The sequence below is a fragment of the Aotus nancymaae genome, unplaced genomic scaffold (genome assembly GCF_030222135.1).
Source record: "Aotus nancymaae isolate 86718 unplaced genomic scaffold, 86718_ANA_hifiasm-v0.15.2.pri h1tg000058l, whole genome shotgun sequence".
NCBI classification, from domain to species: Eukaryota; Metazoa; Chordata; class Mammalia; order Primates; family Aotidae; genus Aotus; species Aotus nancymaae.
The window spans coordinates 40564691-40583234 of record NW_026988472.1 but is presented as its reverse complement, the minus strand read 5'-3'; the positions used below and the strand labels follow the sequence as shown (position 1 = coordinate 40583234).

Sequence of the window (18544 nt, the reverse complement as noted above, 5' to 3'; positions counted from 1 at the left end):
GACTCACAGCAGATCTCTCAGCAGAAACCCTACAAGCCAGAAGAGAGTGGGGGCCAATATTCGACATCTTTAAAGAAAAGAACTTTCAACCCAGAATCTCATATCCAGCCAAACTAAGCTTCGTAAGTGAAGGAGAAATAAAATCCTTTACAGACAAGCAATTATTGAGAGATTTTGTCACCAACAGGCCTGCCCTACAAGAGCGCCTGAAAGAAACACTAAGCATGGAAAGGAACAAGTACCAGTCACTGCAAAAGCAAACCAGTTGGCAAAGACCAAAAACGCAATGAAGAAAATGAGTCAACTAATGGGAAAGAAAACCAGCCAGTAACAAAATGGCAGGATCAAATCCACACATAACAATATTAGCATTGAATGTAAATGGCCTAAACACCCCAATCAAAAGACACAGACTGGCAAACTGGATAAAAAGTCAGAACCCTTGGTGTGCTGTATTCAGGAAACCCATCTCACATACAAAGACACACATAGACTCAAAATAAAAGGATGGAAGAAGATTTACCAAGCAAATGGAGAACAAAAAAAAAGCAGGGGTTGCAATCCTAGTCTCTGATAAAATGGACTTCAAACCAACAAAGATCAAAAGAGACAAGGAAGGACACTACATAATGGTAAAAGGATCAATCCAACAGGAAGAGCTAACTATCCTAAATATATATGCCCCCAACACAGGAGCACCCAGATACATAAAACAAGTCCTTAACGACCTAAAACGAGATTTAGACTCCCACACAATAATAATGGGAGACTTCAACACTCCACTGTCCATATTAGACAGATCAACGAGACAGAAAATTAACAAGGATATCCAGGACTTGAATGCAGAACTGGACCAAGCAGACCTAATAGACATATACAGAATGCTCCACCCCAAATCCACAGAATATACATTTTCCTCAGCACCACATTGCACTTACTCTAAAATTGACCACATCATTGGAAGCAAATCACTCCTCAGCAAATGCAAAACAGAAATCATAACAAACAGACTATCAGACCACAGCGCATTCAGACTAAACTCACGATCAAGAAACACACTCAAACCCGCACAACCACTTGGAAACTGAACAACTTGTTTCTGAGTGTCGACTGGATAAACAATGAAATGAAGGCAGAAATAAAGATGTTCTTCAAAACCAACCAGAATGAAGACACAACTTACCAGAATCTCTGTGACACCTTTAAAGCAGTGTCGAGAGGGAAATTTATAGCAATAAATGCCCACCAGAGAAGAGAGGAAAGATCTAAAATCAACACCCTATCGTCAAAATTGAAAGAGCTAGAGGAGCAAGATCAAAAAAACTCAAAAACTAGCAGAAGACAAGAAATAACTAAGATCAGAGCAGAACTGAAGGAGATAGAGACACAAAAAAACCCTTCAAAAAAATCAATAAATTCAGGAGCTGGTTTTTTGAAAAGATCAACAAAACAGACAGACCACTAGCCAGATTAATAAAAAATAAAAGAGAGAAGAATCAAATAGATACAATAAAAAACGATAAAGGGGATATCACCACTGATCTCACAGAAATACAAACTACCATCAAAGATTACTACAAACAGCTCTACTTACATAAACCAGTAAACCAGGAAGAAATTGATAAATTCCTAGACACTTGTACTCTACTAAGACTAAACCAGGAGGAAGTTGAAACCCCGAATAGACCAATAACAAGGGCTGAAGTAGAGGCAGCAATCAGTAGCCTACCAACCAAAAAAGTCCAGGTCCAGATGGGTTCACAGCCAAATTCTACCAGACGTACAAAGAGGAGCTGGTTCCATTCCTTCTGAAACTGTATCAAGCAATACAAAAGGAGGGAATCCTCCCTAACTTATTTTATGAGACCAATATCATCCTGATACCAAAACCAGGCAGAGACTCAACTAAAAAAGAAAACTTCAGGCCAATATCCATGATGAACATCGATGCAAAAATCTTCAATAAAATACTGGCAAACAGATTGCAATAGCACATCAAAAAGCTTATCCATCACAACCAAGTAGGCATCATCCTGGGGATGCAAGGCTGGTTCAACATACGCAAATCCATAAATATAAGCCATCATATAAACAGGACCAAAGACAAAAACCCTATGATTATCTCAACAGATGCAGAGAAGGCCTTCAATAGAATTCAACAGCCCTTCAGGCTGAAAACTCTCAATAAACTAGGTATTGACAGAACATATCATAAAATGATAAAATCTATATATGACAAACCTACAGCCAATATCATACTGAACAGGCAAAAGCTGGAAGAATTCCCTTTGAAATCTGGCACTAGACAAGAATGCCCTCTCTCACCACTCCTATTCAATATAGTACTGGAAGTTCTAGCCAGAGCAATCAGGCAAGAAAAAGAAATAAAGGGTATTCAATTAGGAAAGGAGGAAGTCAAACTGTCTCTATTTGCAGATGGCATGATTGTATATCTAGAAGACTCCCTCGTCTCAGCCCAAAATCTTCTGAAACTGATAAGCAACTTCAGCAAAGTCTCAGGATACAAAATCAATGTGCAGAAATCACAAGCATTCCCATATACCAAAAACAGACAAACAGAGAGCCAAATCAAGAGCGAACTCCCATTCACAACTGCTACAAAGAGAATAAAATACCTAGGAATACAACTAACAAAGGATGTAAAGGACCTCTTCAAGGAGAACTACAAACCACTGCTCAATGAAATAAGAGAGGACACAAACAGATGGAGAAACATTCCATGCTCATGGTTAGGAAGAATCAATATCCTGAAAATGGCCATACTGCCCAAAGTAATCTATAGATTCAATGCTATCCCCATCAAGCTACCAATGACCTTCTTCACAGAACTGGAAAAAAACACTTTAAACTTCATATGGAATCACAAAAGACTCCGCATAGCAAAGACAATCCTAAGCAAAAAGAACAAAGCCGGAGGCATCACACTGCTGGACTTCAAACTATACTACAAGGCTAAAGTAATTAAAACAGCATGGTACTGGTACCAAAACAGAGACATAGACCAATGGAACAGAACCGAGACCCCAGAAGAAATATCACACATCTACAACCATCTGATCTTTGACAAACCTGGCAAAAACAAGCAATGAGGAAAGGACTCCATGTTTAATAAATGGTGTTGGGAAAACTGGCTAGCAATGTGCAGAAAGCAGACACTGGACCCCTACCTGTCACCTTACACGAAAATTAACTCCAAATGGATGAAAGATTTAAACATAAAACATAACACCATAAAAACACTAGAAGAAAACACAGGCAAAACCATCCAGGACATAGGCATAGGCAAGGACTTCATGACTAAAACACCAAAAGCAATGGCAATAAAAGCCAAGATAAACAAATGGGATCTAATTAAACCCCAGAGCTTCTGTACAGCAAAAGAAACAATCATTAGAGCAAATCGGCAACCAATACAATGGGAAAAAAATTTTGCAATCTACCCATCTGACAAAGAGCTAATATCCAGAATCTACAAAGAACTAAAACAGATATACAAAAAAAAAAAAAAACCTCCATGCAAAAGTGGGCAAAGGATATGAACAGACACTTTTCAAAAGAAGACACGAGGCCAACAAACATATGAAAAAATGCTCATCGTCACTGGTCATTAGAGAAATGCAAATCAAAACCACATTGAGATATCATCTCACGCCAGTTAGAATGGCAATCATTAAAAAATCTGGAAACAACAGATGCTGGAGAGGATGTGGAGAAATAGAAACACTCTTACACAGCTGGTGGGAGTGTAAATTAGTTAACCATTGTGGAAGACAGTGTGGCAATTTCTCAAGGATCTAGAAATAGAAATTCCATTTGACCCAGCAATCCCATTACTGGGTATATACCCAAAGAACCATAAATTGTTTTATTATAAAGACACATGCACATGTATGTTCACTGCAGCCCTGTGTACAATAGCAAAGACCTGGAACCAACCCAAATGCCCATCAATGATAGACTGGACAAAGAAAATGTGGTACATATACACCATGGAATACTATGCAGCCATAAAAAATGATGAGTTTGTGTCCTTTGTAGGGACTTGGATGAATCTGGAAACCATCACTCTCAGCAAACTGACACAAGAACAGAAAGCCAAACACTGTATGTTCTCACTCATAGGTGGGTGTTGAACAACGATAACACGTGGACTCAGGGAGAGGAGCATCACACACTGGGGACAGTTGGGGGTGGGTACAGGAGAGACAGCGGAGGGTGGGGAGAGATAATATGGGGAGAAATGCCAGATATAGTATGCACCTAAAGTAAAATAAATAAATTTTAAAAAAAGAATATTAATTTGTATAGATTCTAAATTCTGTATTTTTCTGATGACTGTTATTTCTTTTGTTTAGCTAGTAATTACCCTGGCTGAACTTGAACTTTAAACTCTGATCTTGGGCCTAATTTCATCCAGCCTCAGTTCAGATCTTTTGCTTTAGCTACACTGGCCCGTGTGTATTAGACAAACATGCTCAGATCAGGGGTCTGTCAGAGACATTGGTAGACAGAATTTGCGGATCCCCTCTCTGGCCCTTTCCCTTCCAAAATCTCTCCTCAACAGTTACAGTTTTCCTGGCTTCTGTTTTCTGTTTTATCCAGGCCAGATAAATTGCCATTTTTTTACTAACACTCCTGTTGCTTCACATGTTACACAAAGTGTACTTGACCTAAGGCTTAAAACCACAACAATGTAAACTCACTTTGTATAACACCCCTTCTCTCAGTGTGCACTTCCCCTGCCACCGGAATCTATCCGTTTCCATTCACTCTTCAGTGTCTTCAGGCTGTTGCTTTTTCTATTATTTCTAGGTTTTAGAGTTGACTCCAGCATTACTGAATTCATCACATTGATTCTTTTCTCCCTGCCCTAGGTTACTGAGGTATAGTATATGTACAGTAAGATTCATTTCACATTTATTTTTAAAGTATACTGAGTTTCAAATTAACTAGTCTGAACCTAAATACACCCATGTATTAACTGTGCTTTCAATATGGTTTTAAAGAAGGAGAGCACTATAAGAAGTTTTAAGTTTACCCAAGCAAAGAAATAATCTATTGATAGCTATGTGAGGCTTTAAAAAGCCTATATACTCTTAGTACATTCCTAAAGACCCTCATCATATTCTTAGTAAATTTCACGTTATAAATAATAAGGTACTACAAAAACCTATAATACAAATTAGGAGGAAGTACAACTAACCTTTTTTCCTGAGTTTGAACCTTTTCTCCTTGGTGTGATATTTTTAACAGAACTGCTCCTTTTGGGGACTGCAGTAGGTCCAGGTGGTTTAATTCGACCTGATCTCTTGGCCTGCTGTGTTGGTAATACTAGAGTAGTCTTCTGTGGAGACTGCATTGAATGCTGGCTTGCTTCAGAAGGAGAAGACTCTGTTTTTGCTATATTCTTTACAATAGGAACTGGGGAAGAAATATAACAAAAAAAATTAAAGTAAATGACACAATTAAGGCATTGTCATATGACTCAAAGTAAGTTTTACTTAACCTTTAAAACCATTTCCAAAGGTTATTCACTGAAAACCACTTAAAAATAAAGGTACCACCTGAAATGAAGTTTTAGGTATTCTAAGATTTCATATTATCAGAAAACAGTTTAATTCTCCAGAAAAAAAATACGCTTTTATTAGAGGAACCAGTAACTTCAACTTAGCATGGTAAAAATTTCCAGCAACTTACCTATTGGCTACTTCTCATATTTTTATGGGAAGCACAAAAAAGGGTATTTCCTTCAGAATATACTATCCAATTATGTCATATACAGGAAGCAACTCTCACATCAACATAGAAAAATACAGCAAAGCAATTGCCTAGGGCTCCTGTTTTATCTTTCAGAGGGCAGGGGCTCCCTTGCTCTTGACTTTTTTCAGATTTAATGAGGTACGATTGGCAAATAAAAATTATATATTTAAGGCTGACATATATTATGTCCCTATACGTATGTCTAACAATAAAGTTTCATATACTAAAATAGAGACTCTACATTAATGTTGTCATGGAAAAACCACTATCAGGCCCAAGTGATTTATAGCTACTAGTTGCCTTGTAGCCCAATCCAGTTTTAATATTCAAATAAAGGTTACCTGCGAGGTTACTTTTGTCTATATTCACAGTTAAGTAAAAAGAGATATTTTTAGTATTAATTCCTTGATAATTTCATTATTACAAATAAATGAATTTTACATAGTAAAAAGCACTAATGCTTTAAAAAAATCTTTACAGGAAGAACTATGTAAGTGAAACATTTATACACCTATGCAAAAATCAACTACTGTTATTTTGAGGGCTTCATTTTACAACTCCAAACCAATCTGCTGCTTTGTTCCTCCCACACTCATAGACTATGTACATGTAAACCTGGCCTGCAATAGATAATACCACATGTTTTCTACAGCCTTTTTATCTATCTTCTACCACTTACCAAACCAAGAGGAAGGGACAGCCTATCCTAAGCTGCCAGGGCAAACAGAGGACCACTTCACTGTCAACATCACTTTTCCCCTCATTTACAAGTAGTTCACCTACTTATACCAGCCTCTTTTTACCTCATTACCATCATCTACTTCATACTCCAGGCTCACTTCCACGTTTTTCAAAAAGTCCAGTAACCTAACACACATTATTTCTTCATACATAGTCTCCCTGTCATCATCTTAAGGAATTTGACCATCATAAGAGACTCTTGATGCTCCATCATCCTGGCCTTATCACTGGAGATTTCAGCTATTCCCTGAAATGGCTGTAGTTGGCAATCAACCACGTCCCCTTTCTCCACATCCAACTTCTTTACCTGTTATCTCTGCTTCAAACCAACTAATCAGGCTTTTACATTCTCATTATGACATCTAGCCACAAGCCCATATTCAATTTTCTTTCAATCCATTAGCTTTCTTCTGGCTTTGCTTTACTCCCCACTCAACCTGCACCCACTGTCCACCTCCATCAAAAACCCCTAACTAGTATCCCTTCTTTTATCACCCTTTGATCTTTGATCATGTCCAGAATGTCAGTCCCCATCTCTGAGTCACACTATCATCTGCTTTCTCTGGTCCTGAGCTGTAGAATAAGGGTTAGCTACCTTTTTCCAGGAAGAGCCAAATATTAAATATCTCACTCTTTGAAGGCCACATAAGGTCTCTGCCACAGATTCTTTTTTGTTTCTTTGTTTTTCTACAACCAATTAAGAATATTAAAAAAAAAAACAAAAACAAAAAAAAAAAAACACTCTTAGCTTACAGGCTACATGAGCTAGATGTGGCCGTCAGGCTATTGTTTGCCAACTCCTGCTGTAGAATGTTAAGATGCTACTGGTGTATATAAAATCCATGCTAACCTCAACTGAGGAGTCACTGCTGCAACTCACTGATTTCCAAGTATGTTTCTATGGCAGAAGGCTTTTCCCTATTTAAGTTCCCATCTCCCTCTTTCTCTGCTTCATTCAGAAAATGACCCAACCTTCTACTTTATGAGAAGATTAAAGGCTATCTTTTGGGGGTGACTTTAAAAATCCCATTTCTCTGGCTGGACAGAGTGGCTCATACCTGTAATCCCAGCACTTTGTAAGGCTGGGGCGGGTGGATCACCTGAGGTCAGGAGTTTGAGATCAGCCTGACCAACATGGTGAAACCCCATTTCCACTAAATAGAAAAAAAATAGCTGGGTGTGGTGGCACATGCCTGTAATCCCAGCTACTTGGGAGGCTGAGGCAGGAGAATCACTTGAACTGGGGAGGTGGAGATTGCAGTGAGTTGAGAATGCACCAAGTTTCACTCCATCTCAAAAATAAAAAAATCCCATTTCTCCATCTTAAAATACTTTTATTTTCAACCATTCTCATCTTTTTCTCTTACATCAAATGAAAAGTTTTCTCTCTACTTTTCTAAGTCCAATCTTCTTTTATTTATGCCTTAACAACATCTTTTTTCGGTTCCTATGGGACATTTTGGTTTCAATTATCTCTTCTCTCTTCAAGGTATTTAATCATTCAATCCCAACTCCTTGCTGTCTCTTACAACTTTCACATATCCCTTATTTTGAAGTTACCACTCTGTTTCTGACACACTTTCAAGTCCTTGAGTGAATTCCCTCTTTCCACTCACTACTCTGAATAAAACATCAAGAAGAATTATCCATACTTGATATTTCAATTTCCCTATTATTCCATTTCCCTAGCTCCTGTAATAAACTTTTCTTCCCAAAAACATATTTTAAAGAAATTATTTTCCAAGGTCATTAGTGACCTCCTCTTAGTCACTGATATGTTTAGGCTTTGTGTCCCCACCCAAATCTCATCTTGAATTATAATCCCCATAATCCCCACATGTCAAGGGAGAGACCAGGTGGAGGAAAATGAATCATGGGGGCAGTTTCCCCCATGCTGTTCTCCTGATAGTGAGAGTTTTCTCATGAGATCTGATGGTTTTATAAGGAGCTCTTCCCCCTTGGCTCAGCATTTCTCCTTCCTGCTGCCTTGTGAAAAAGGTGCCTTGCTTCCTCTTCGCCTTCTGCCATGAATGTAAGTTTCCTGAGGCCACTCCAGCCATGCTGAACTGTGAGTAAATTAAACCTCTTTCCTTTACAAATTACCCAGTTTCAGGCAGTTTCTTATAGCAGTATGAAAACAGGCTAACACAATTACTAAACCCAAATAAAATGTTCATTCACTTGACCAATTTACCGATCTCTACAGTTCTAGGCCCCAACTCTAAATATATAGAATAAAGAAGAGGAATAATTGAGCTCTAGATCTGGGTTCAAATTCCTGTGCCAGGTTGGTTTAAGACAGAACCTAAGAGTATAGGAGGTCCTCAAAAAATATTAAATGAATGAATGAAAAATATTTTTAGCCTTCAAGTCCATGCTACACCCCCAAAACTAGTATATTCTATATAAAATAAGCAACTAAATTGTAGCAAATAAGACAGTAACTTTTCAGAACATAGCAACTATAATGAAATCAATATTTGATCTATTTTGGCATTTGAAACCAAAGCTATAGTTTCCAATAGTACCCTAAAATATATATATAATTTATATATATATATTATTCTCTACTATAATAAAAAGCTCTTTGATGTATGGTATATATTTATGTATGAGCAAAGTTTAAAAAAGTACTATAACTTTTTTTTTTTTGAGACAGAGTCTTGCTGTGTCACCCAGGCTGGAGTGCAGTGGCATGATCTCGGCTCACTGCAACCTCCACCTCCCAGGTTCAAGTGATTCTCCTGCCTCAGCCTCCCAAGTAGCTAGGACTACAGATGCGTGCCACCATGCCCAGCTAATTTTTGTATTTTTAGTAAAGACCAGGTTTCACCATGTTAGCCAGGCTGGTCTCCAACTCCTGACCTCAGGCAATCAACCTGCCTTAGCCTGCCAAAGTGCTCAGATTACAGGCATGAGCTACCACGCCCAGCCAAAACGTTTTATGTATGAACAGAATTTCACTTTAGAAAGCAAACTTTTCAAAGTCAAGGACTCAGTTTTTTGGAGTTTTTTGTTTTTTTGTTTGAGACAAGGTTTCACTCTGTGGTCCAGTGCAGATGTGCAGGAGTGCAGTGATTTGATCATAGCTCACTGTAGCCTTGAACTCCTGGGCTCAAGCAATCTTCCCACCTCAGCCTCGTAAGTAAAGGACACAATTTTATTTATTGCCATATCCCCAGCACCTAGAATAAAATACTTTTTAAACTGACTTAACTAAAAAGGAAAGAGGAACCATTCAATATATTACATATCAAAATTAAACTCCCAAGAGCAATCATATAACATACATATATATATATATATATTTACACACACACACTATGCTGAAACTCTAATTAGTATTAAACTACTTGAAATAGAAAATGGATTTTTTTAAATAAGGTTAAAACTACAGAACTTTAACTGTGTTCATAGTGATCACAAAGTGAATAAAAATCTTTTTGAAAAAGTTATGTGAAATATAAAGAAGGATATGCTACTCATCTTTAATAAAACCTTTATGTAAACAACTAACACAAAGTTTACCTGGTTCTTCAGCTTATCTTCATACAGAACAGAAAATGTTCAGGTAAAAAAAAGTCCAAGAAATGAGAATTACTGAATTGTGGGAATGAAAATGAAATTAACAAATCTTGGGAAGCAATCTAGAAGGCAAGAAGTAAAGCCAACAGGAGTCCTGGAAGCCTAGTATGGGGGAAACTAGAGAAAGAAAGGAGATAGGTGCCAATATTTACTGGCTACCCATTACATGCTAGGCACTTCAATATCCATTATTGCATGAAATCCTCCCAAACACCCTGTGAGGTAGATATTGTTTCCTCACTTTACACATGAGGAAACACAGGCTCTGTGAAGTTATGTAACTGAGCCAAAAGCACCCATTTGGTTAACAGAGTTTGCCTCTTAAGCACACGCCTTTTCCAGCGTGCCACTCTGCTTTCTGTCCTCTAACAACAACAACAAAAAGGTTCATCAAATTCACTCCCAAGTCAAGGCGCATGTGTTGTTTTTTTAAGACCCAAAGAACAACCTTTCAAACTCCTATGTGCTGTTTCACTATATAGTCAATAGTCAACAGGTACTCTCTGACAGAATCTTGTTTAGAAAAAAAAAATCAGATGTGAAGGCATATTTATAAGGAAAATATTAACAAATAGAGTAGCTCCCCCGCCCCTTATCCATGGGGGATACATTCTTAGACACCCCCCACACTGGATGCCTGAAACTGCCGATAGGAGCAAACCCCATATATACTATGTATGAATTTCTTTTCCCTTCTTTGCGATTTCATAGTCAGAAGTTTTGTTCTTACTGTAGACCTTGGCAACCTAAGCATATGATTTTTGTCTTTCCTTATTTAGTCGAGAACTTTCACCTTTTCACTTAAAGGAGGCCTAGTGTTCATATAGACTCAGCTGTGCTGCCCAATGCCTCTGCTTGGAATTTTGCTCCCTGTGCCATAGAGCCTAGATTGCCATAAACTGGTCATTCATGGGCAGCAATAAGAGCAAAGGGGAGGTAGGTCAGGTATAAACCCCCGAGCTTCCTTCATTTGCTCCTGCTGCCATCCCATACCATAGCACTGGCTTCCTTGACTGGTGTCTTTACATACTGCTCTATTTCTTCTCTCCCTTCCCCCTACCTGTATCAGAAGAGCCATCCATCCCATCCCAGAGGCCAACCTTGCTTTGAGAATTAAACATTCATAACAGCCAAGTCTGCTTTTCCTCTGAAAATACCTTTTGAATACTCAAGGACTGTTATTGTCAGATAAGAGTGACTTTACCTCTCCATAAGCACAGAAGTCTTTTAAATGCATGTTTATTTCCTTATTTTCAGCAACAACAACAAAATATCCTTTAAGAATACCTCAAAGGCTGAGGAAAACTCTTGAAGGAAACCACAAAGGGTAGTTACTAGTGAAAAGGGAAACAAGGAAGCATGTACTTATCACAACAGGCACCTGAAAGTCAGAAGCCAGCTGAACACTAAGAATTTTCTCAGAAGAGGTGCAGCAGAGATAGTATGGTCATGGGGCTTTGTTACCAATTGCTCTTTACAGCTATTCCTTTCCCTGCTTCTCACTATCTACTGTTTGCCACACAATACCTATGAGATTTGGGGCGGATTATTTAAATTCTGCATGTGGCACATTTAATCAACAGCAGCACCACTCACATCACCATCCCTGTCTCTATTCCTACCCTCCTTTCCCAGGCCCTAAAGGTGTTCCTGTACTCTTCTATCAATGGATTAGAGACTGGGGAAGGCTTGTTGTCACTGCCTGACAAATGGAAGAAAAAAAGTTTCTTCTAAAGAAGGAACTCCTACTTACCTACACTCTCCCTAGCTAATACCTTCTCTCTCCTTCCTTTTTAAACTAAGCTTGAATGACTAGTCAATGTTCACCACTATTACCATTTTCTCATTTTTAACCTGCTATAATAATATTTCCAGAGATACCACCTTTTAAGGAATCTTTGTGTGCTAATGTCACCAACAACTTCCTAACAGCCATTGACAATGGATGCCTCTTCCTGATCTCATTTGACTTGTAGCACTAGACATTTCTGCCTTCTTTAAAACTCTTTCTTAGGTCTCACATAGCAGCTCCTTCCTGAGTTCCTTCCTACTTCTGTCACTTTTCCTGTAGTGTTCCTCAGGATTGACTGCCTTCTCCCCATCCCCACCTCAGTTTTGAGTACTCTAGTTCAGTCCCATTATTTCAGCTACTGCCTATAGTAATGATTCCCAAATCATTCACTCCTATGTTCTCTTGCCTGCTCAAGTGCATGCATACTTGTGCACATGCCTGTGTACTCTCTCTCCCTCTCTCTAGCATAGGCCTCTTGCAAGTTCCAGAGATGTTTTCAATAGTCAACTAGATATCTACATAAGCATCCCAAACTCAACATTTCCAAAAGCAGAATTCATTGTGCTTATCCTAAATGCTCTATCTTGATGAATGACATTACCTATCTGAAGTCAGAAGTCTTGAAGTCATCTTTGTATGCTTCCTCCCTCCACATGTCTAGCCAAGCCTACCCCTCCCAAGTACTTCCCAGATGTGTTCTTCATGCCTGTCAATGACTTGATTCAGGACGTCATAATGATAGAAACAGAAAGCAGAGAAATTCTGGGAGGGCGGGTCCCTGGAAAGTGCCCCACCCTCAAGCCAAAAAGCTTGATACCATGGCTGTCCCAAAGTGAGAACTTACATCCCTGTTTTACTGCTCAAATGTTGCCTCTTCCAAAACCACCCATGGCCCACCCCACCCCACATCCTGTGCCCATAAAAACCCCAGGCTCAGCTGGCAGAGTGAGGAGAAATAGCTGGACGTCAGAGACTACGGTTGGGCATCGGAGAGAAGCAGCTTGACTTCAGAGGGACAGCTTCGGGAGAGGATTGCCTTCCTGCTCCATCCCCTTTTCAATTCCCCATCCTGCTGAGGGCCACCTCCATCAGCAATAAAATCCCCCACATTTATTATCCTTCAAATTCATTTATGCAACCTCATTCCTCCTGGATGCCAGACAAGAACTCGGGTACCACCAGTACAGGTGCAAAGGCTGTCACACTGACCCTCCACTGAGCTGTTAACACTTAGGCCATCTGTGGACAGCAGAGCTAAAAGAGCACTGACTGTAACACTCCCTCTGGGGCTTCAGGGGTCACAGGCACCCCCATAGACACTGCCATGGGGTCCCCATGGGGTTTGCTCCTACCAGCACCCAGAAGCGCTCATCCTGGCTCCTGCACCTGCTCACCTGTGTGTTTCCTTTCCCGCGAGGGGTGGAGTGCAGCAAGTCCAAGTGAGAGGAGTTTGCCCCTGCTGGCACCAAAGCAGCTAGATAGTGCACTCCAGTTCCCACCCACAAAGGGGTCAGGGAAATATCCCGCTTCAATAACCTGTCACACAAGCTACAACATTAGCCTTTTAATTTCCATTCTGGGCTACCCTTTCTGATCCATACTGTAGCCTAAAAGCATGATCTTTAGAAAATACAAACTGTATGTCACTTTTTCACTTATTTATTTATTTGAAAATTAAAAAAAAAATAAGTAACAAATAAAAGAGAGAGAGACCAAATTATCAACCAAAGCACCATAATCTGGGCAGATCTTTGGAGAGAAAACACCAAGAGTGGATGGATGGGCAACACTGAAGCAAAGGCTGAAGAGGGAGGAGGCTGGAAACCCTGTACAGGGTACCTGAATGCCAGCGCTAGCTCCCACCCTTGAACAGCTCCTGGGAAAGGAGTGAGTAAAAAAACTGAAGAACAGCTCACTCTCACCACAGACTTCTGTGATTTTAGCTACAGAGGACCCTGCATCCCCCATGGGCATGTGAGTTGGCAGGGGGATCTCCCCAAGAGGCAGAGACAGGCCTTTGGATGGTGCAGAGCCCAGGAGGTTTTATGTGGTGGGCAGCTCTGGCAGAGAGCAGCCACAGACACCCAGCTAATCTCTGAGCCAGGAGACAGCTGGGCCAGCTTCCCCATGGGAATGGAGCATGCCTGCTCTGCAAGCCCTCCTGCCCCACCAGCCCCTCCCATGGCCAATGCCTAGCTATCGTGCAGAAGCAGGTGCACAGTACAGCCCCTGCTGCCCAGCCTGAGTGGCTTGCTGCAACTGATTACTTTCCTAGCAACCAAGAAGCACATCAGATCCCTCAGCACAGCTGGAACCTTACCAGGAGCCACTGAATGAATGTTCCAGTTCCTCTAGGGCTGCAGCCTGCAACTAGGGAGTATGTAGCTGAGATCTGTGGCTGGCATTTGAGGAGAGGAGGGACCCCTCCCACCCTCGAAGCACTGATAGGGGCAAGACATGTAGGTTCCTAAGACAGGGCAGGAGTAGGGTGTGCCTCCCTGTGAGGGCCAGTCCAGAAGGGGTGTGGTATATTTCTCTGCTGCAGCCCCTGCCCAACAGGACACCACAACCTGGAATATCTAACAAAAGAATCACAGGCACAACAACAGTCATCAGAAGGGGCTCCCCCAAGGCCCAAGAGCAGACCTTGGGAGGGGATCATTTCTCTTCCCCCACACCCCGCTATAGAGCACACCTGTGGACACAAGAAAGTACAAAAGCACAGATGGGTATTAATCTAGCTATCTACCAGCTATTACTGTCAAGTGCCATTTACTGGATCACAGAACAAACTACAAAACCAAAAATTATCAGGCTAATAAATACACCTATAAATCAAATGTAAGAATTTACCTACACATAAAGATACTGCAAAGGGCACTGGACCCCTGAAAGCATCCAGAAATGAAGCCAATGGACTATCCCCAACTTACACCACCATTAAAGGAACACCAACCCTCCTAAATGAGAAAGAATCAGCGCAATAATTTTGGCAATTCAAAAAGCCAGAGTGTCCTGTTACCTCCAAAGGAGTCTACTAGCTCCCCAGCAAGAGTTCTTAATCAGTCTGAAACAACAGACACTGAATTCAGAGTCTGGATGCACAAAGAAGCTCATCAAGATTCAAGAGAAAGCTGAAACCTAATCCAAAAAATCCAGTAAAACAATTTGAGAGCTGAAGGACAAAGCCATTTTAAGAAAAAACCAAACTGAACTTCTAGAACTGAAAAAGTCACTATAAGAATTTCATAATACAATAAAAAGTTTTAACAGCAGAACAGACCAAACTGAGGAAAGAATCTCAGAGCTCGAAGACTAGTTCTTTTAATCAACTCGATCAAAAATAAAGAAAAAAGGATTTTTAAAAATGAGTAAAACCTGAGAAATATGGGATTATGCAAAGAGACCAAATCTATGACTCACTGGCATTTCTGAGAGAGGAGAGAGAATAAGCAACTTGGAAAATGTATTTGATGATACAGTCCAAGAAAATTTCCCTAGTCTCACTAAAGAAGTTGACATACAAATAGAAGAAATACAGAGAACACCTGCTAGATGGTCAAGACAACTATCCCCAAGGCACATAGTTATCAGATTCACCAAGGTCAATGCAAAAGAAAAAATTTTACAGGCAGCCAGAAATAAGGGTCAAGTCATGTACAGAGGGAATCCCATCAGGCTATCAGCAGACCCCTCAGCAGAAACCTTACAAACCAGAAGATATTGGGAGCCTATTTTCAGTGTCTTTAAAGAAAAGAAATTCCAACCAAGAATCCCATATCCCATAAAACTATGCTTTATACATGAGGGAGAAATAAAATCCTTCTCAGACAAGCAAATGCTGAGAGAATAGTTTTCAACTAGACCAGCCTTACAAGAGATCCTTAAGGGAGTGCAAAAAATGAAATTGAAAGAATGACACCTGCTACCACAAAAACCTACTTAAGCACATAGCCCACAGGCACTATAAAGCAGTGCAATTAAATCTACATAACAACCAGCTAGCAACACAATGACAGGATGAAAATCACACATATCAATACTAACCTTGAATGTAAATGGGCTAAACACTCCACTTAAAAGACACAGAATAGCAAGCTGAATACAAAGACAAGACCCAACCATCTGTTGTCCTCAAGAGACCCATCTTACAAGTAACAAAACTCACAGGCTGAAAGTAAAAGGATGGAGATCTATCACACAAACAGAAAACACAAAGAACAGGAGTCACTATTCTTATATCAGATAAAACAGATTTTAAACCAATAAAAATTAAGATAATGAAGGGAATTATATAATGATAAAGGGCACAATCCAACAAGAAGTCTTAACTATCCTAAATATATATAGACTCAACATTGGAGCACCCAGATTCATAAAACAAGTTCTTCCTGACCTATGAAAAGACTTAGACAACCACACAATAATACTGAGAGACTTCAACACCTCACTGATAGCATTAGATCATTGAAACAGAAAACTAATAAAGAAATTCTAGACTTAAACTCAACACTTGACCAACTGGATCTAATAGACATCTACAGAATACTCCACCCAACAACCACAGAATATACATTCTGCTCATCTGCACACAGAACATATTCTAAGATTGACCATATGCTCAGTCATAAAGCAAGTCTCAATAAAATAAAAAATAAAAAAAAATCATATCAAGCACACTCTTGGGCCACAGTGCAATAAAAACAGAAATCACTACCAAGAGCTCTCAAAACTACACAAATACATGGTAATTAAACAACGTGTTTCTGAATAACTCCTGGGTGAACACCAAAATTAAGGCAGAAATCAAAACATTCTTTGAAATTAATAAAAATAGGGAAACAACTTACCAAAATCTCTGGGATGTAGCTAAAACAGTGTTAAAAGGAAAGCTTATAGCCCTAAATGCCTTCATCAACAAGTCAGAAAGAACTCAAATTTAAAAATCTAACTTTGGGCTGGGTGCAGTGGCTCACGCCTATAGTCCCAGCACTTTGGGAGGGTGATGCAGGTGGATTGCCTGAGGTTAGAAGCTCAAGACCAGACTGGCCAACATGGGGAAACTGGTCTCTACTAGAAATACAAAAATTAGCCCAGGGTGGTGGCAGGTGCCTGTAATCCCAGCTACTTGGGAGACAGAGGTTGCAGTGGCAAGATCGTACCACTGTATTCCAGCCTGGGGGACAGAATGAGACTCTGTCTCAAAAAAAAAAAAACTAGCTTTGCACCTAAAGAAAGAACAAACCAACCCCCAAAGCTAGCGGAAAAAAAAATTACTAAAATTACAGAGATGCAAAAAGCCATACAAAAGATTGAGGAAGCCAAGAGTTTGTTCTTTGAAAAAATAAACATGATTGATAGAACACTAGCTAGGTTAACAAAGAAAAAAAGAGAAAATCGAAATAAGTACAATCAGAAATGACAAAGATGACATTACAGTTGATCCCACAGAAATATAAAAGATCCTCAGAGAATACTATGAACAACTCTATGCAAGGCCAGGTGTGGTGGCTTACGCTTGCAATCCCAGCACTTTGGGAGGCCGAGGTGAGTGGATTGCTTGAATCCAGAAATTCGAGACCAGCCTGGGCAACATGGTAAAAACCCATCTCTATTAACAATACAAAATTAGCCACGCATGGTAGCACACACCTGTAGTCCCAGCTACTTGTAAGGCTGAGGCGAGAGGATCACTTGAGCCCAGGAAGCCGAGGCTGCAGTGAGCCAAGATCATGCCATTGCACTCCAGCCTGGGTGACAAAGTGAGACCCTATCTCAAACAAACAAACAAAACCAACAAAACTCTATACACACAAATTAGAAAATCTAGAGGAAATGGATAAATACTTGGAAACAAACAATCTCCCAAAATTGAATCAGGAAGAGACTGAAACCCTGATTAGACCAATATCATGCTCTGAAATTGAATCAGTATTTAAAAACCTGCTAACCAAAAGACACCCTGGACCAGATGAATTCACAGCCGAATTCCATCAGACATACAAAGAAGAGCTGGTACCAATCCTACTGAAACTATTCCAAAAACTTGAAGAGGAAGGACTCCTCCTTAACTCATTCTATGAAGTTAGAATTAGGCATCGTTAGCCTAATACCAAAATCTGGCAGAGACATGACAAAGGGAAAAAAACTTCAGGCCAGTATCTCTGATGAACATAGAGGTAAATATCCTCAACAAAATATTAGCAAACTGAATCCAGCAGCACATCAAAAAGTTAATTCACCGTGATCAAGCGGGCTTTATTCTTAGGATGCAAGGTTGGTTCAACATATACAAATCAATAAATGTGATTCAACACATAAACAGAATTAAAAGCAAAAACCACACGATCATCTCAATATATGCAGAAAAAGCTTTCGATAACATCAAATGTCTCTTCATGATAAAAACCCTCAACAGACTGGACATCAAACAAACATACCTCAAAATAATAAGAGCCATCTGTGACAAACCCACAGCCAACATCATACTGAATGGGCAAAAGCTGGAACCATTCCCCTTGAGAAATGGAACAAGGCAAGGATGCCCACTCTCACCACTTCTTTTCAACACAGTACTGTAAGTTCTAGCCAGAACAATCAGAAATAAAAAGCATCTAAATAGGAAAAGAAGTCAAACTATCTCTT

General features: G+C 39.8%; 1 protein-coding gene across 7 annotated transcripts in view; it reads right to left on the bottom strand.

Moving 5' to 3' along the window:
• SCML2 (Scm polycomb group protein like 2) overlaps positions 1 to 18544 on the bottom strand; it is a 116238-nt gene that overhangs the window by 27735 nt on the left and 69959 nt on the right. For all 7 annotated transcript variants that reach the window (XM_012434245.3, XM_012434259.3, XM_012434238.3 and 4 more), the window contains exon 8: positions 5225 to 5442. In XM_012434245.3, the coding sequence (XP_012289668.1) occupies positions 5225 to 5442 (218 nt within the window). The remainder of the gene's footprint in view (positions 1 to 5224; positions 5443 to 18544) is intronic.